This window comes from Mobula birostris, chromosome 4 (genome assembly GCF_030028105.1).
Source record: "Mobula birostris isolate sMobBir1 chromosome 4, sMobBir1.hap1, whole genome shotgun sequence".
NCBI classification, from domain to species: domain Eukaryota; kingdom Metazoa; phylum Chordata; class Chondrichthyes; order Myliobatiformes; family Myliobatidae; genus Mobula; species Mobula birostris.
This window is the reverse complement of record NC_092373.1, coordinates 26,051,286-26,071,464: the sequence shown is the minus strand read 5'-3', so window position 1 is coordinate 26,071,464 and position 20,179 is coordinate 26,051,286. Positions and strand designations below refer to the sequence as shown.

At 41.7% G+C, this 20,179-nt stretch overlaps 1 protein-coding gene and 1 long non-coding RNA gene across 3 annotated transcripts in view; both read left to right on the top strand.

Moving 5' to 3' along the window:
* The first annotated feature begins 8,407 nt into the window (after positions 1-8,407).
* The window catches only part of LOC140196216 (uncharacterized), a 69,894-nt gene continuing 58,122 nt past the window's right edge, over positions 8,408-20,179 (top strand). For both annotated transcript variants that reach the window (XR_011885649.1, XR_011885650.1), the window contains exon 1: positions 8,408-9,268. This is a non-coding gene — a long non-coding RNA (uncharacterized lncRNA). The remainder of the gene's footprint in view (positions 9,269-20,179) is intronic.
* chst2b (carbohydrate (N-acetylglucosamine-6-O) sulfotransferase 2b) lies at positions 9,268-13,188 on the top strand. The gene has a single exon (XM_072255021.1). It carries the CDS (start codon positions 9,319-9,321, stop codon positions 10,582-10,584), a length of 1,266 nt encoding a protein of 421 aa, XP_072111122.1. The 5' UTR covers positions 9,268-9,318; the 3' UTR covers positions 10,585-13,188.

Genomic DNA, 20,179 nt, shown 5'->3' with positions numbered 1-20,179 from the left:
GTACTTTACATCAGTATTTACTAAAGAGAAGGATATGGAGGATTGGGTGATCAGTGCTGAGCATATTGATTTGCTAGGGCTTTTCAAGGTAAAGTAGGAGATAGTGTTGAGTGTCTTAAAGAACATTAAAGTGGATAAGTCGCCAGGGCCTGATGGGGTATTCCAAAGGTTATTGAGAGAAGCAAGAGAAGAGATTGTTGGGGCCTTGACCAATATCTTTGTTTCCTCTCTAGCACAGGCAAGTACCCAGAGGACTGGTGAGTAGCTAATGTAATTCCACTATTCAAGAGGAGAACCAGGGATAATCCTGGAAACTATAGACCATATGATACTCACGTCAGTGGTAGGGAAATTACTGGAGAGAATTCTTAGGAAAAGGATTTATGAGCATTTGGAAAACCACAGCCTAACTAGGGAGAGCAAGCATTGTGTTGTGTGGTGTAAGCTGTGTTTCACTAACTTGATGAGTTTTTGATGAGATGATGAGGGTGGTTGATTAAGGTAGAGCTCTGGATGTTGTTTACATGGATTTTAATAAGGTGTTTGACAAGGCCCCACATGGAAGACTCATCGAGAAGATTAGACACAAGAGATTCTGCAGATGTTGGAGATCCAGAGCACCGCATACAAAGTACAGGAGGAACTCAGCAGTCAGGAAATGAATAAACAGTCAATGTTTTGGACTTCATTAGGACTGGAAAGGAAGGGGGAAAATGCCAGGATAAGAAGGTGGGGAGAAGGGAAGGACAAGCCAGAGGGTGATAGGTGGTGGCAGATGGGTAGGGGAGGGGGGATGAGGAAAGAGACTGGATGGAGGTAATGGGTGAGAAAGGCAAAGGGCTGGAAAAGAAACTGTTGCTTCAGAAGATTAAGATGCATGGGGCCCATGATGAATTGGCATTTGGATTCAGAAATAGCATACCCACAGAAGACAGAGGATGGGGTCCAGAGACACTTATTCTAGCTGGAAGACTGATTAGTGGTGTTTCACAGGGATCTGTACTGGGGCTTCTGCAGTCTGCCATGTATATAAGTGTTTGGATGGAAGTGTAGATGGGTGGGTTAGTAAGTTTGCAGATGATATGAAGATTGGTGGGTACCTGGAATGTGCTGCCTGGGGTGGTGGTAGAGACAGATATATTAGAGGATTTTATGAGATGTTTAGATAGGAACATGAATGTGAGGAAAATGGAGGAATATGTACATTGTGTAGGCAAAAGAGATTAGCTTAGATAGCCATTTGATTACTAATTTAATTGGTTTGGAAACCACATTGTGGGCCAAAGAGTCTGTTCCTGTGCCGTACTGTTCTATGTGCAGTGATTAAATTCCTCAATGATATAAATCAGAGATCCATCAATGAGGGAAATGGAGAAATTGTCCACTGTACTGGGCTTTATTTAAAAATATTAAATTTTGGACCATGAATTGTAGAATTTCAAAACTGGACTGCCTACGATGAAAAATAGGGAAAAGTTCTTATACAAATTCATGATATTTCTAATGAAACGAGAAGATTCTCATTTCAGGTATTGCTATGTCAAACCTAAGATTCATTGTGATAAATGTCACTGAGTGAATGTTATTAATGCACTGCAGTACCAGTGAAAGCAATTATCTTTCCACTGCATTTGCAGTTATGACATATGCTCCTTCTGAATTGTGCAAATGCACAAATTCAAAAAGAAACAGTTCTGTCAGGAGGTCCACAACTTAAATTTTAAATGAGCTTTCAGGTTGTTTTTAGAACTTTCCATTTTTTTTGTTTCAGGAAGGAACTGCTTAAAAAAGACATCATGAAATACATATAGTTGATCAAGTTAGATCTCTCTCAAATCTCCGGCTGAAGTAATTTACTAAATTGTATTAAAATAATCATAATACCGATATCTAAATGACACTTAAAAAAAAATCCTTATTTACTGTGATTGGATTTTAAGGGACTGCAAAAGGCTAAGGCAACTGCAAAAAGATACAAAAACTTAAAAATTGATTGATGCAGATGTTGAATCAACTATATGTAAAGCATGAATTTTGCCCTTACAAGGGAAATATCAAAAAGGTGCAAGTTGAGGCAGATGTTATTTAAATTACTAAAATGTCATTGAATAAATCTGTACAATATTGGATATGTAAGTATCTTTAAGCATATAACATTCTACAACAATGTAAGCATTAGATTTCAATGTGGTGCTTTGTATTGTATATTTAAATAGTCTTTGCTTGTCATTGTATCAAAGTTTGTTGAGAGACTGAAATTTGAGGCTACTGATTGAGATCCCTGTTTTTACACAGTGCTCTGAAAGTTTTGAATGCTCTGTACTGGATAAAGAAATTATATATTTTTTTCCTTCTGCAGAATGCATAAAAAGACTCAGGTTTTTTATTTTTTTTATTGGAATCCAGATATTGTTGACAAAGTCAGTATTCATTACCCATCTGAATTGTTACGTAGAAATGGTTTTGAACAGGGATCTTTTACATTCTGCTTAGTTTATTACTCCTTTGTGAAATGTGCAATATTGCTAAATCATAGGCATGCCATTAGTTATTGCTAACAAGCTTAATTAAAGCAATTGTAATTGTTCATGTGACAGAGGATTGCTATTTTCAACACCATCCTTAATTGATCTTGAGAAGGTACTGTTAAGCCACCTTTTTGATTGGGAGTAGAAAATATAGAACCAGCAGTATAGATGTATGTACACAGCCACCGTTGATGATGTCCTCACCTGTATCGGCTCCATTCCACGACATCCATGCTCTCCCCATCTTCCAGTTGCCTTAAAAGGAAGAGTTCCTCTTGTCCTTGTCTACCACCCCATCAGCCTCCCAATCCAACACATCATTCTCCGCAACTTCCGCCATCTTCAACGGGATCCTCCCACCAAACATATCTTTGCCTACATCTCGACAATCTCCCTCCTGGCACATATCCCTGCAAGAGTCAGAAATGCTACACCTCCATTCAGGTTGCCGAACGGTCCTTCCAGGTGAGGCAACACACCACCAGCAAATGCATTGGGGTTACCTATTATATCCGGTGTTCCTGATGCAGCCTCCTCTATGTTGGTGAGACTTGACATAAATAGGGAGACCCTCAGCATTTTAGTTATTATTCCCATATGTCAGTGCATGACTTCCTCTTTTGCCACAATAAGGACGCTCTCAGGGTGGAAGAGCCACAACACCTCTTATTCTGTCTAGGTAGCCATGGAACTGATGGCATGAACATAAATTTCTCCTTCTGGTAATTTTTCCCATTCCCTCTTCTTCTATTCCCCACTCTGGCCTCTTACCTTTTCTCCTCACCTGCCCCCTGCTGCCCCTCCTTCTTCCCTTTCTCCCATAGTCCATTCTCCTCTCCTTTCAGGACTCTTCTTCTCCAGCCCTTTACCCTTCCCTCCCACCTGGCTTCACCAATCACCTTCTAACTAGTCCTCCTTCCCCTCCCCCCACATTTTTATTCTGCCATCTTCCACCCTTCCTTTCCAGTCCTGATCAAGAGCCTCGGTCTGAAACGTCACCTGTTGATTCACTTCCATAAATGCTGACCTGCTGAGTTCCTCCAGCATTGTGTGTGTGTGTTGCTCTAGATTTCCAGTATCTGCAGAATCCTTTGTGTTTCAAGAACTTCCTTGAGAGCCTGCAGGTTTGTTTGTTTGTTTATCTATTTATTTACTGATTGATTAATTGGTGTACAGCATGGAGTAGGCCCTTCTGGCCCTGCAAGCCGTGCTGCCCAGCAATCCCCCAATTTAATCCTAGCCTGATCTGATCACTGGACAATTTGCAATAACCAATTAAGCTGCTAATCGGTACATCTTTGAAAACCGGAGCACCCGGAGGAAACCTGCATGGGAGAACAAGCAAACTCATTACAGGTGGCAGTGGGAATTGAACCTGGGTTGTTGGTACTGTAAAGTGTTGAGCTAACTGCTATGCTACTGTGTCACCCCAGGTTCTGATATACTTGCTATCTAGGTGGCAGTGGTTCAGGGTTTGGGCGAAGCTACTGGAGTAACCTAGGTGAGTATCTGGGGTGCTGCAGTAGTGTACTGGTGGTGAAGGTCCTAAATCTTTAGATTCTTTGTTGGAGATGCTCATTTCCTGGCATTTTGTTGTCAGGAATATTAATTAGCGCTAACCAATCTGTGCTTTGCCTTGTCTGGTTCTTGTATGTTGCTAGAGGAGAACATGGAAATGAACATTATGCCACCATCAGAATGTGTCCCTGCTTGTAACGTTGTGGTGGAATGAGGTCATTGGTGCAGCTAGAGATGGTTGGTTCAAGGGCATTGGCCTGAGACACTCCTACAACAGTCTTCAGGAGACTGGGATGATTGACCTCTATTAACCAACGCCATTTGGTTTGATGTCTGACTCTGCTTCGTGCATTTTTTACAATGACAAATTGTCAAACACTGCCATGCTATCAAGGGCAATCATTTTTGCCTTGGATTCAGCAGTCAGATCCTTGTTGTGTTGAAATATTTGGAGCCCAACAGTCCTGGCAAAATACAAACTTGGCATCAGTGAGCAGACAACTGGTCAGTATTCCCACTTTAATGGACAGCCCACAATGTGTTTATGACTTCCATTGTGATTGAGAAAAAACTGGCTGTGAGTTCGTCAGACTGGACTTGTCCTGCTTTTGTGCAGACAGAACGTACCTGTGTAATTTTCAGCAAGATGCCAGTGTCAACCAATGTTAGAAGTTGGCCATTGATACCTCTTAACAGGAACCTATAGGTTGCATTATCAATGGAATTTTGGTTCAGTGGTAAAGATGGGTATTTTAACAAATAGCAGAAGGCAAAAGAATTTAAAGACCCTAAATAATACAAATAAAGATCAATGAAAGGCCATCCAGATGGCGAAATCCACTTGTTATTTTCACCGCTATTAAAATTTATTGTCCATTTTATAACTGAATTATTGGATCAATGCTACAGTTAAGATCTATTAATAATATTTGTCAGGTCTGGACCTTTAAGGTGACCCAATTCAATTTCAAAACTGTAAAGATGATTGACAAAGTGAAAGCAGCTGGCTCTTCAAGATTTAAATACTGGGTGATGTCAGAAAGCCAAACAGTTATCATACAACATGAACTAATAGAAATATGTTACCTGGGAGGGATTGAAGAGGACGGTAGTTTTGATAAAAGGTGGTGTTCAGATTAATCAGAAATGAAGACACAGTCAGGCCAGGAAGTTAAAGAATTGTAGTTACTCAGCCGCCACATTCATGTTGTATATCAAGTATCTATCTCTGAAAATCTCATTTACCAGCACTTGGTCTTGTAGCCTTTGTGATTCAAGTGCTTGCTACTTGCACCACCACCCACCCAGACAGTACATTCTGGATTCCAACAGTCGTGGTTGAATGAGTCTTAAAGCACAAAAAAAAATTGAGCAGCTTTGGGGAAAGAGAAGAAGGAGGCAGCTTCTTAATATAGAAGTTAAAGAACTATGTTGCATGTGGCCCGAGGGAAGTATAATTGCCTACCTACAGTCTGATTTTATCCCTCAATTTTAGCAAGATAAATCTGGTGTTGCATTTGTCATTCTGTCTGATCCACAGAAAGCAGGATGAGAGTTGGAGACAGCCGGTTTGAGAAAGTACTACTATAATCTGATAGATAATTTAATAAAACAATCCCCTCTGCCTAATGCTTGCTATAAATAATTAGTTGATTAACAAGAAGTAAAGAACACGCTGCTTCTTCGTGGACTGGATAGAATGGACTTCAGTTATCAGGTTGTTTGCTTAACTGCCTGTAAAGCTGAACACAAGTTTTTCACAGTAAACTTGCACTTTACCCACCTCAGTATTTATTGATTACATAGACCAGATACTTTGTTTTAATCTACGTCAGCAGAACGCATCACGTTGCACAAGGTGTAGTGGGCTTGTAAAGAAAATGCACTTAAGGAGGACAACTGTAGGGGAAAATAAAACCTTCTCACATCCATTAATTAATTGGGCATTGAGGATGAAGCTAACAGGTTTTAGGAGGAATATGGCACACAACCGTCCATTTGTCTTCCCACATAGGCTGGTAAGAGGTAAAGGTCATGCTTCTGATGTTTTTCCAAAATTCTCTTTTTTTCTTTTTAATGGTTGGATTCTAATGAAATAACTCGAGCCAAACAGTTCAGCAGCAATTTTATCTGAAGTCTGCCAGACATCAGCAGTTTCATTGCTTGTTCATCAGTTTAAATGAAAAGCCACTGACCTGAAATGTTAACTGTTTCTCCACCCAAATGTGCTGCTGGATCTATTGAGTATTTTCTGCTATTTTTGTCAGTTTTGCTGCATTTGAGATGTTGCTGTTTGGATAAATGATTAAAGCAAATATTCCTGGCAACAAAAAGTACAGTGATAAAGCATGTTATTGAAAGCACCAAAGCAAATTTTTGCAAGTATGAATATGTCAGGCATTTTCTTACAGACATCTACAGGAAAATAAAGAATTTATGAGAAACTATAAATGGCAAAGACTAATAATCAACCAATGTGCAAAAGAAGACAAAATCATGCAAATAATCATAAAAATTGTAAATATATAATAGTGAGAATGAGTTGGAGAGTCCTTGAAAGTGAGTATTGGCTGTGGAGTCAGTTCCGTGTTGAAGCAAGTGAAGCTGTCCACACTGGTTCAGGAGCCTGATGCTTGTAGAGTAATAACAGCTCCTGAACCTGGTGATGTGGAACCCCCTGCCCAATAGTAGTACCAAGAAGATAGCATGTCCTGGATGATGGTGGTGTGGGGGGGGGGGGGGGTCCTTGATGATGAATGCTGTTTACTTGTGGCAGCACTCCTTGTAAATCTGCTCAGTGATGTCAGCAACTGATCTTGCTTTTACTCACTGGCACTTGAGGAAACCCTGGTGGTTTGTTTGAGGCTTGGGTTTTAAGATTCTTTCTCAGCCACCCAAATACTTTGCTGGTGCACTCTAGACAGTGGTGTGGTTCACGGCCTGAAACGTCGACTGTTTACTCTTTTCCATGGATGGTGCCTGAGCTGCTGAGTTCCTCCAGCATTTTGTGTGTGTTGCTTGGATTTCCAGCATCTGCAGATTTTCTCTTGCTTGTCAGTGGAGTAGTCTGGTCTTGATGCTGGGTTGGTCCTTAAGATTTTGGAAATAATTCCCAGTGATTGGCATTTTTGTTTATTATTGGGAGCTGTCATAGAGCATGGACTGCTTGGTAAGAGACATGATTTCCTCATAATACTTATTAAATGTATGTCATGTACATTCTAGTGAAAGAATTGATGTATTCACCGTGGGCATGCAAAATGTTAACAAGAACCTCATTTCTGAATGGACTGAGCTATCACATAAGGGATGGCACATCTTCCATGTCTTGTTAACAGGCCAGCTACCATTACATTTAACATCAGTATAGACACGTGACACGGATACCTCAATCTGCCATTTAATTTTCTATAAGGGTGGTTATAAAATACCCGCATATTGGGGCAATAAGAAGTTGAAGGGTACTAAAACGAAATGCTGAAAATCTGAAATACACACCGCATGGAATTTAAGTGAAATCCGCATTTGGAAGTTGATGATCGAATTTCCTTAAATGTCGCCGCCGGTCACGTATTTTCACTACTAACTTTCCTATTCCAGAATTACATCACCGTTGTTAGAATATTTATGAAGAGCGAAAAATATCGGCGAACGCTTTTAAAGACGTTTTGGGGGACGGGGGAGGAGAAGTCAGCGCTTGGTTCAAACTGCTCATATCTGCCGGGGGAATTTCCCCTGTAAACCGAGAAGGTAAAAGCGTCTTGCGATAGAGAAAGAATACGTTCTGAAACCTGTTTTATCCGCGTAATTTTTCCCCTCAGTAAATTAAATATGAGCTTGTAATATAGAAGGCATTGTAAATGACAGAGCGCGGGTTGGACTCGCCGATTAACGGAGAAGCCCGACTTACTTATCGTAACGGCATCTGCGTGTACTTGCATTTCACTCCCTGTTAACAGTTTACCCAGGCAGGTTTCAAATAACGCCTCCCGAACTCGCACCTGGCTCGGTGCTGCACAAGCCCAGGCTCTCCTTTCCCACCACAACCCACTAACCCATCCTACCCTGAAACACCGTCACTCACGACCTTCTGTCACATATCGCGCTCCGCGACGGGTTCAACTGCACAGCAATTCCCCCAACTCTTACCATTCGTGCTCATGCACCTAGTTCCAAGGAACCCCGCTTCCTCAACTATCAACCCTCTCCGTTTCCCACCGTCTCCTCCTTTATATGTCCATGTTCTGAAAACCTCAGCCACCCTCTTGCCAATCATCAATCTCCCCAACTGTCAACCCCCTTTCCTCCCCGCCTCACTCGCCCTATCACCTCCCCGCCTCTTCCGCAACCCTTAACCCCCACCAGTCCAGCTCGCTCCCGCCGCGCTCTTTCCTGCGCCCGGTGTGCGGGGTGCAGAGTGCCACCGCCGGCCAGTTAACGGGCCCCAGAACCTACCCGCCTCGGACCCAATCCGCGTTATCCCAGCTCGGGGCGGGACTCCGCTCTTTTGCAAACCGCGGGGATAAGAGAGCGTCAGAGTGAAGAAATTTGTGCAGAGAGGGCTGGGTAGAAGGAGAAATCTTCTCTCAGCACCTTCCATCCATTTAAAAATAAACATTACCTGTGTAGTGAAAAGATCATAAAGAGGGGAGAGAGAATTCTGACCCGATTCACCATGAGATCGAGAGCATGAGAGCACCGCCTCGCCGGTCTCGACGCACTGAAAGGCTCAAAGGACTAAGACAGAGGCTGCCACCGGAGACTATCTTGTTAAGTGACTGAGGGGGGACGGGTCGAAGTTGGGAACAGGACTCGCGAGGATCCCCAAGAAGAGAGAAAAAATCCGAGGTAAGAGTTGGCGAGGAAATCGGACGCAGGGGGTACGCACACAATTCAGACACACAGATGCGTGACAAAAACAGGAAGAAGCCCGCCTGTGCTTAGCTCGCACGGAGGCGAGGGGACTGTGTGCAATGCGGAGGGACTAACCTCTCGCTGCCTTTCGGAACGGAACGGGAGTGCAACGACGAAGAAGGAGTAGCCGAATTAAGGGGGAGAAAAGTTGACGGCTTGTGATGTGAGACCAGGAGAGGGACAGCCCCGCCAGGCAGCCGGAGCAGCCGTCTCCCCAAACACCCTTACATGGCCGGGGTTCTGATCCTGTTAGAGCTTCTGGTTCCAGGCATCGGAGGAGGTTGAAAAGAGGCGCCCATGATGCTACAGTGAGTTATTGTTTTTATTTTTTCCCCCCCATCGAAAAGAAATAAGGACAATGAAGGTTCTGCGCAGGAAGGCGGTTTTCTTGGTGCTAGGCTACGTCTTGCTGGTGGTGCTGACAATGCTACATTTCACAGACTACAAGGGGGCCAAGGAGTGCAGCCAGGTGAAGTATGTGCCCTACCCGCTGCGCTACACGGTGGAGCAACAGCGAGCCCCGGCGCCGCTCAACGCGTCCGCCAAGCGGCAGCATGTCTACGTGTTCACAACATGGCGATCCGGCTCGTCCTTCGTTGGCGAGCTCTTTAATCAGAACCCAGACGTCTTCTTCCTCTATGAGCCCATGTGGCATATCTGGCAGAAGCTGTACCCGGGCGACGCGCTCACGTTGCAGGGAGCGGCTCGGGACATGCTGGGCCACCTCTACCGCTGCGACCTCTCCATCTACCAGCTCTACAACGGGGGGAACAATGTCACCAGCATGGGCATCTTCGGTGCGCCCCGCAACAAGGTGGTCTGCTCCTACCCGCTCTGCCAAGCCTATAGGAAGGAGCGGGTGGGCCTCATTGACGAGCACGTCTGTAAGAACGAGTGCCCACCCCAACATCTGGACTCCCTGGCGGCCGAGTGCCAGAAGTACAGCACCATCGTGATCAAGGGCGTCCGTATCTTCGATCTTAGCGTGCTGGCGCCTCTGATGAGGGACCCTACAATCGACTTGAAGGTGATTCACCTGGTGCGGGACCCTAGGGCTGTGGCCAGCTCCCGTATCAGATCCAGGAATGGGCTGATCCGGGAGAGCCTCCAGGTCATGAGGAGCAAGGATCCCAAAGGCCGACGCCTCAAGGTGTACGATGGCTACCAGCGGAGTCGGCGGGACGCGGTGGATTACCACGCCCTTAACGCGCTGGAGGTGATCTGCAGCAGCATGGTGCGGACGGTGCAAATGGCCAGGGAGCCGCCACGCTGGCTCAAAGACAACTATCGGGTGGTGCGCTACGAGGACCTGGTGGAGGAGCCCATCAGATACCTGAAGGACATGTACCACTTTGTCAACCTGTCTCTCAGTCAGGACCTGGAGAGGTTCGTCCTCAACATGACCATGGGTTCCAGCTACAGCAACAAGAAGCCCTTCAGTGTGTCCTCACGGAACGCCACGCAGGCTGCCAATGCGTGGCGGACCCAGCTGACCTACTCCCAGATCAAACAGGTGGAGGAATACTGCCAACAGGCCATGGACTGGCTGGGCTACCAGAAGGTACAAACGCCCGAAGAAGTCAAGGATTTCAGCAAGTCATTTGTGACGAAACTCCGGCTGTGAACAGTAGGACAGAGGTGATGCAGTAAGCCAACCCATCCATTCCACACCCATGAGAGGCGGAGGGCAAACCCCAACATGTTTGGTTTCTAAACATGCTCAGATCTAAATCTGAGAGTGGGGCTTTGTCAGGGGAAGATGAGGTGGAGGGTTGTGTGGTACCTTCTTTCTCTGGCACACACATACACATTGGCATTCTTGTACACCCACCGACCTATTTGCACAATTGCCTTCATCTGTACACCCACAGATGCTCAGAGTTACCACCTTAGCATCAATATACACTCCCATAAAAACACTCATCCAGGCACAACTTTACATTCAGAAACACACATTACAATTTCTCCCACTCTCAACATTCTTGACATTTCCCATGCAGAATTAGCCAAACACACTTTCATTTCAACTGACAAAACATTAATGTACTGACACTGGCATTGCTCGGTATAACTCATTCACTTTACTACTAACGGCAAAAAAGCTGTTGAGATGTGAATCATCTGATGATTTTTAAGGGAAGTTTTTCATCATCAGGTGTTGACAAAGGTACAAAGCATTCATTTGTTCACCGGAAATACTTGATCTTTGGGTTTAAAATTGTTATATATGTTGCTCTATGAATACATATATGTATATATAGGTTTTGTTGTCTGGTTAAATGAATAAATTGATAATTTATCATTTTTTAAAGAAAGTATTCTATTATATGATGGCATGTGACTGTAGAATTGTGAGTACAGTGCTTTACTGCCAAAGTGCGACAAATCAGGATCCTTTCTGTTCTTTTTTTTTGCTCGAATGTTCTTCCCACACAAGTACGTTTGTTCTTTCCCCTACAATGTGCAAATCAAAGAAGCTGTTGCAAAATAAATCTTCTTTGACCCTTAATTTTATTCTTATTGTGTCATCGCAAGAAATCAACCCCAAAATACCAAAAAAAACTTTAAAAATAGCATTTGGTTTGATGATAATTGAAATTTGACATGATAAAATTCAGCAGAACGTGTTCTTATAATTACAAGAAACCACGCTGATGGGGTTTTTGTATTTTATTGAGGGTCTTTGCGACATTTACAATACACAGTATTTTAAGGGGCTAAGGGATATATTGAGCAATGCGTGCCCAGAAAGATTTTTTTCCCCATTAATGGCCAACTCAAAACGTCACACAAGGAGTTTTCTGTTACACCTCTGTCACCAATACCAAAGGTATAGAATTAAAGGCATTGATTCTGTATAGAAGTTATTTCAATAATGTTATTTTTAAATGCCCTCAAGTCACGGGTGGCAGCAGAATTTTGGTGGACTGTTTCAGAAGGCACAGTGTCTGTTTACTGGAATATGTACAAGATATATACCACATCTTGAAAATAGTTTTGGAGAAACAGCTACAATTTGAAAATTGAGGTCTCGGGAGAAAACACTAAAGACATACTTTGGTTGCTGCATTTCATTATATATTCTAGATGATTACTATTTGGCAAAACCAAGATGCATTTATAAGATAGTCTTGAGGTTTGGACCTAAGTATTAGATGAATGCATTCAGATAGTCAGGATGCAGGTGAAGAAAATTTTGGTTATTCTGAATTTATTGGGCTCCATATAGCAGGAGAACAGTGCACCTAGTGTTGACTTCTCAAGGTAAAAGTGCCTTTATGTTGCTTTGGTCTTGGAATAGTAGTATTACATTGTACTGAACATGCTCTCACTCCTGAAAAGTAAATGAATAACTACTTATTAGATGTTGGAAGGTTTCTTGCCACTGTTGTCCCATAGAAGCAAGCTGCATGATGTATCCTTCCTCACCAGCCCTGTGAGGTAAATTACAACTATTGAAATGGGACCTGACCCTTAGTACTGGCTATGAATGCTGCTTCCTCTGTAAACTATACTACTGGCTGACTGCTTCTGCCAGGTCAGCCAACTGGGGCTTGGTTGACAACGCTCAGATTGGGCTTGTCTCTCTCATACTGCTGTCAGGCAAAATTACCCTGCCCTTAGTGTGAAGAGGGGAGGGGATCTGTGTATGGTAGTGGGAAGGTTTAAGGGGATAGCTGTCATAAAACTTCAATGATTTACTAAAGGTCAATAAAAACAAACTGACCTCTACACTCATCCTACTTAATACTAACTAAACCAACTATGAGAAATGATTTCATTCACCAGCTTAGAAATGCACACACACCAGCAGATGGATCAGTAAGCACAGCTTGCTGCATGTATTTGAGAAATCATGTGTATCTTCTCTTCCATGATGAAATGAGTTGGGCAGTATAGCAGCGGGTTCTCACTCTCTACCCTTTGGATGAAGGCAATGGATTTGGTTTAAAACCTGTATCTAGAAAACTGAATAAAACAATTCAGCAGCTGCCAAACAAGACAAGGTAACAACATCATCATTCCGAGTTGTTATCATCTTGCAATGCGTTCCAGGCCAGGCTGCAGAGCGGGGTGCTCATCATTAATTTTTATTACACACATCAAAGTTGCTGGTGAACGCAGCAGGCCAGGCAGCATCTGTAGGAAGAGGTACAGTCAACGTTTCGGGCCGAGACCCTTCGTCAGGACTAACTGAAGGAAGAGTTAGTAAGAGATTTGAAAGTTGGAGGGGGAGGGGGAGATCCAAAATGATAGGAGAAGACAGGAGGGGGAGGGATGGAGCCAAGAGCTGGACAGGTGATTGGCAAAAGGGGATACGAGAGGATCATGGGACTGGAGGTCCGGGAAGAAAGACAAGGTGGGGGGGAACCCAGAGGATGGGCAAGGGGTATAGTCAGAGGGACAGAGGGAGAAAAAGGAGAGAGAGAAAGAATGCGTGTATAAAAATAAATAACGGATGGGGTACGAGGGGGAGGAGGGGCATTAGCGGAAGTTAGAGAAGCCGATGTTCATGCCATCAGGTTGGAGGCTACCCAGACGGAATATAAGGTGTTGTTCCTCCAACCTGAGTGTGGCTTCATCTTTACAGTAGAGGAGGCCGTGGATAGACATGTCAGAATGGGAATGGGATGTGGAATTAAAATGTGTGGCCACTGGGAGATCCTGCTTTCTCTGGCGGACAGAGCGTAGGTGTTCAGCAAAGCGGTCTCCCAGTCTGCGTCAGGTCTCGCCAATATATAGAAGGCCACATCGGGAGCACCGGGGTTGTTTGCGTTATTAATTTTTGTTAGCATGATACAGAACTAAATTGCCGCATCTGGTCCATGAACCAAGCTGCTCATTCCAAATCCTACCAGTGCAAGAAGTTGTAAATTTGGGCTTTTTTTTAAGAGTGGGGAAAAGTCTGTAAAGTCAGTGATTCCTTAGCAGGACCTCGTCTGTCTCTAAAGTTTCAATTGCTGGAACACCAGAAATTTAGAGGCAAGAAGTCGAAGTAGCAGTGCTTGTAATACTGCAGGATCAAACAGGTTGTCAGTCAATGTTCCCTCTAATTTTTTTTTACAGCTGCGCGGACCAACCGTCGCTCTGAGTAGGAAGTTTTAACACAGCCTGAAAACTGCACGGCACTTTATAATAACATTATATAAAAGAAAATTCCAGCTGCACAGCTACAAAAGCTATGTGCAGGGGAGCATTTCAGGTACTGCTGGGCCACGCATCTGTGCAGCTTAGAGGGAACAGTATTGTCAGTGAAGTTCAGGGCATTTCAGCTGTGGTCATAGGCACCAGACCGCAAGTGGATGTTCTAGTTTATTGTCATTCAACCATCTACATGTACAGTATACTGCCAAACGAGACAATGTTCCTCCAGACCAGGGTGTACAACACAGACATAACACATAAAGTAATATTACCACAAACAAATTAACAAATAATAAAGTGCAAATACAATATAATCTTCATATGTGATGAGACCTGGGTGCTGGCTGGGAGTTCAGTAGTCTTACAGCCTGGGGGAAGAAGCTGTTTCCCATCCTAACAGTCCTTGTCCTAATGTAACAGCACCTCCTACCTGATGGGGGGGGCACAGGGGTCAAAGAGATTGTTGGACGTACTGCAAATTTGAGCTCTTTCCATTTTACATTATTGTTGGGAAATGGTCCTATGGGGGAAAAAAAAGTAATGGTTGGCAGACTTTAGTGAATGTGTAAAGCTTTTAGGTATGCAGTGAATTTGTGAGTTCACTTTGAAAATAAGTAATATTGGGACTTATTACAAGTGATATTTGATGTAATAAGACAAACTACTTGTTTAAAGACGTATTTGTTGACCATAATTTGTAACCATGAATGCTGCCAACTGTGTTTGAGAATTAAATGATGAATCCTTTAAATTTTGCATCTCCATAAAATGTTGTCTTTTTTGTAACAATGTCTCTCCTCTTTCTGCCCATGCAATCTTCTTTATGTAACAAAGCAGGAATTTGACACACTCATGTAAAGAATGTAAATGGTTTAATAAAATAAATTAATTTAAAGTGGCAATTAAATGTCTTATTCTTCCTATATTTACAGGTTCAGCCATTATGACTGTAAATGAAACAACCAGGAAAACTTACATTGTAGTGCAAATATTTTAAGTGTTGCTGTCTTGCAGAAAAATTATTGTGGGATAGGATTACTCACATGTTTGTAAGGGCAAGAATTTGAACTGTCATTTTAGATAGAACCCATAGATAATATGTCTCCCCCCGCCCCACCCCAAACAAGATACATTCACCCTGATTTCAGAAGTTAACTTTAACACAAAATAATCTATCTACTGGTACCAGTGCTATCCACTTCTGTAGAAAAAATTACCAACAATCATGGGAAGATCCTGATTGCCCAAGTCATGACAGGTTCTTCCTGAAAACTGAAGACTATATATATAAAATGGTGCTTCCCTGATGGACCATGTATACTAAAACAACTTGGGACATTAGATGGCTACTTACTGAAAATATCAAGCACACATTAATCCAAGCAGGTCTTGAGAATATGTGTTTATTTTTCTTATTATTTCTGAGTACAAATGCAAGATTATATAATAAATACCTTTTGTTTTCTGTACTCTCTAATCAAAGGTGGGCAATATGTATGCTTGTCATCAGATCTATGTAATAATATTGAATTAACATGTTACAATCTATTGTATACTTTGGTCATGAGCACATTTTAAAAAATATTTGCTGTTTAACGTCTTTGCAAGTTTTAATATTTTGATTTTAAATCAACACCTGATCTCTTATAGTTTTCAACCAGCTGAGAGTTATTCAGCAGTTGGATAACTTAATTACTTTTATTTATTTGGATTTTGAAACATTTTTAAGTTGTTGGCTTGCTTTGTGGGGATTTCCTTGGATGAGGAACCAGAAAATTGAGAATTGCCACTGCAGCTCCTTTGAGGCCAGTTAGTTTAATATCTATTGTTAGCAAGGTGCTAGTCAATAATCAAAAGGAAATAACCATTCCATTTCTTGTCTTTGTAATCTGCAAGTGATGTTGTTTCTCCTGATTGGATAAACAGGATGAACAAAAATATTGTTTATGGATTTGAATTATTTTACAACAACCACCTTAATCATTGAACTGTTTTCTTCCGATGGTAGTTATACTAATTCTTGGTATCTGTTTCTTCTTTTTGCTAATAAACTGAGGTTAGCAGTAAGCCTCCTGAGCCTAGGTAGTGGATAGCCATCAGAGTGATTCAGCAAAACCTGGCAAATGGAGTTTAATGTGGGGGAAGTATGAAGTTATGCTCTTTGATAAGAGAAATCAAAAGGCAAATCATCATCTTCAAATGAGTGAACCTCAGAGGGCTCTAGTTGTGCTAGTTCATGAACCATAAAAAGTTAACAGACAGGTCCAACAAGTAGTTAAGAAGCCAAATGGTATGTCGGCCTTCATAATTAAGTGTATGATGTTATAATATTGAGAATAGAGATGCCTTGTAACAGTTTTGCAGGATGTTGGTGATGTCACACTTGGAATGCTGTGTGCAGTTTTGGTCCTCTTATCTGTATCTGTAAAAGAAAATGGAAACATTGGAGGTAGTCCAAAGGAGAGCCGCTAGGCTAGTTTTTAGGATGATAGAGTTGCCCTATCAGAGGATAAACAATTTGGGCTTGTATTCCTTGGAGTTCAGAAAGAATGAGGGGTGAACTGATTCAGACATATGATCTAAAGGAACTTGACGGTATAGAAGTTTGGCTGTGTTCACTACTATGTGAATTCAATGAAGGGACATAGCTACAAAATAAGGGCTGGTCATTTAACTCCGAAGTGCATAGAAATTTCATTCCTCAGAGGGCAGTGTATCTCTGAGGGTGGTGGAGGCCAGATTATGAGATGTATTTTATTGGGGGATAGATACATGTTTGAAAGACTGAGGAATTGAGAGTTATGGGGGATTATTACAAGAAAAAGGGTTGAGACCAATATAGTTGAGCCTTGGTCATAATGAAGGGCAGAACAGGCTTGAGGATCTTACTGGCCTTCATTTCCAGTGCTCTCCTTGTGCAGGTCTGTGGGTAGCTGTGGCTTTTCATTCACTTAAGTATCGTCAAAATAGAGACTTGGCAGTGAATGTGCATAGATAGTTGGCAACAACCAGGTCTTGATCTCGAACACAAGAGGTTCTAGAAAGCAAGAGTAACCTACAAAATGCTGGAGGAACAGTGGAGGTCAAGCAGCTCCCCACTTCCTTTCCGGTCCTGATGATGGGTCTTGCCTGGAACGTCAACTGTTTACTCTTTTCCATAGATGCTGCCTGACCTGCTGAGCTCCTCTAGCATTTTTTATGTGTTACTGAGGTCTTAAAATCCCTGTTTAGACACTGATTAAAGGTGGTAATTCTGGCTAATATTTAACTGAACTCCTTTGGCACGAGTCTCATGCCAACCTTTGAAGTCACTGAACCCATATAGTTTCAGATCTGATACTTTCCTCAGTCGTTGGTACAGAGTTATTGATGAGAGTTCAACTGATGTAGAACAGTGCGGCCTCTTTGGCCCACAATGTTGCACTGATCTTTTAATCTACTCATACCAATCTAACCTTTCACATCCACATAGAATTCCATTATTTTCTTTCACTCACGTGACCATTTAAGAGTCTCTTAAATGTTCGTAATGTGTCTGTCTGTCCCAGCACCGCTGGCAGCATGTTCTATGCACCTATCGCTCTGTTAAAAAAATTCCCCTGATATCCTTACCTTATACTTTTCTCCAAACATTTTAAAATTATACCCCCTGATATTAGTAATTTTCATCCTGGAAGAAGTCTCTGGCTGTCCGCTCTATCTATGCCACTTATAATTTTATGCACCTCTATCAAGTTACCCCTCATCCTCCTTCACTTCAAAGAGAAAAGCCCCAGCTTACTTAACTGATCCTCAAGATTTGTTTTATTTTTAACTTTACATTCCACAGGGCTCTTTCTCAAAGTCATGGTGCAAAGATTTGTAAACTAGCAGGAATAAACATCTAGGAACTGGATGTTCTTGAAATTCTGTTCTACTTTATAGCAAATTGTATGGATTTACATTATAGCAACACTTTAACAAGAGGTCCTTAAGTTTTACGTGAAGTTGTTCTGTTTGACGTACTTTGCAATCTGTTATTGGCACCATATACATGCAGTTACTAACTGCTAGCAAGAGGTTTCCTTACATACTAAGTATCAGCAGTGAAAGCTGGAGGGCTCTGAGCATGGTCTGTAACCAGGAGTTTCTGTAAGTCAGAATCTCTGTCAGCTGAGATTGCAGAAGTTGCACAGGTTGGATAATTAGCTACAGATTAATGGAGATCTTAGTTACCTTTAGTTCTTAGTTCGATCTTGGTTGGAATTAGCTAATTACTACACATGCTGAGCCACAGGACTTGATAGACTACAGAATGCCAGGCCAGAGAGGTTCAACTCTCATGTTATGAGCAATTTACAGTAGCCAAATACCCTGTCAACCCACACATTTCTGGGCTGTGGGAGGAAATCCATGAGCACACAAGATAAAGTGTGATCTCCTTATAAACAGCACTAGTGGTCTGAGTCAAACCTGGGTCAATGAGCTGTGAGACAGCAGCTCTACAAGCTGCAGCACTGTGCTGCCTTGAAGTTTCGGTAAAATATTTTTAAAGTACCATTATATCTGATAGAATCTAATTTTGAATTGTTACCTTATATATGTAAGATTTTTATGGGTTGTGATGTTGTGGGATTCTTAGTTACTGTTGATAAGTGGTACATTTTTCCTGTGAGGGGGGATTCACGATAGAAAATGGTAAGATTCCAATTTCCTTGTGGAACTATCTTGTTACTATACCTCTGCTCTCTCACCTCCTGTGATTGATGCACTTCCTTCCAATAGTATCTTCCTTCACAATGACTCCTTTGACTCTTTGGGATATCCTGAAAATGATGTGAAATGTTGGTTTGGTTTTTGAAATGCACTTGCATCAAATTTCTCTAAAGCAAAAATGAAAATAGTTTAAACAATAAATTTTGATCTTTAATTTTGTTTTACAGTTTTCAAATTGGTCATCATAAAACAAGTTATCTTTATGTGTTGCTCTCATCTCAACTCTGAACTGATTCCAGAACATTCAGAGTCACCTTCAAAGTCTCTACAACTCATGTTCTCAGTATTACTTATTTTATCTTTAAAATTTTCAGTTTGTTATCATTTGTACATTATGTATAGATTTTCATAAATTTGATTATATATCTTTATTTTCCTGTAAACGCCTGCAAGAAAACAAATCTCAAAGTAGTATATGGCAACATATACAGACTTTGATAAAGCACTTTGACTTTTCTTACAAACATCCTTGGTGGAATAAATGTTTAATGTCACAAATATTTTCAGCCCTCTGTACAACTTTTGTCAGGAAGCCAGGTAGCCACAGTTTTAAACAGAAAGATTCAGCTTTTATTACATGCCTGGAAATGCCTTGGGGTTGAATTTTTTAAAAAGAATTTGCTCTAGTGTGGTGTTGTTCAGAATCCTGGAATTTCCTGAGGAGCATTACAGTCAGTGAAATCCTTTTTAGTGTTCTTGTTAAAGCAATGTGAGAAATCTTCTGTAGGAATTTGTGGAGACTATCTGGCAATGGAGGAGTAGTTGCTGTTGTCATGACATGCCGTAAATGTCATGGTACATTAAAGTATGATGAGAACTTTGGCTGACAAGATTCACAAAACATCCATTCCTTAATCTTCTTTAATGGCCTTTCTTTGAGCTGTGAAACAACCATCTTCCTTTACAGTGACAACCCCACTATTGGCTGAATTATACTGGTATCTTTCAGCTATGAAAAGGATCTGCTGAAAATACTCTCTATCATGTTCCTGAAATGAAGTGTAAAAATATTACGTTAGTACGCAACAGGTTGTTGAGATTTTGAAAGAACAAGGTGATGTTAGTTTAAAGCCCAGCATCTGATAACAGATGTGTTTGTTGGCTGAGAATAATCCGAAGAGTTCAACAATAATCCATTGAAAGGAGAATTCAGTGAAAACCTGTACTTAGATGCTTGACAATAACTAGGTGGAAATATTATGATAATGACAAGAATAAAGGCAATTCATTTCTAATATTTAATATACAATGAGAATAAAAGATATTTATTTGCATGTTCATGGTTGTTAAAGATAAATGTTATTTATAGCTATAAATTG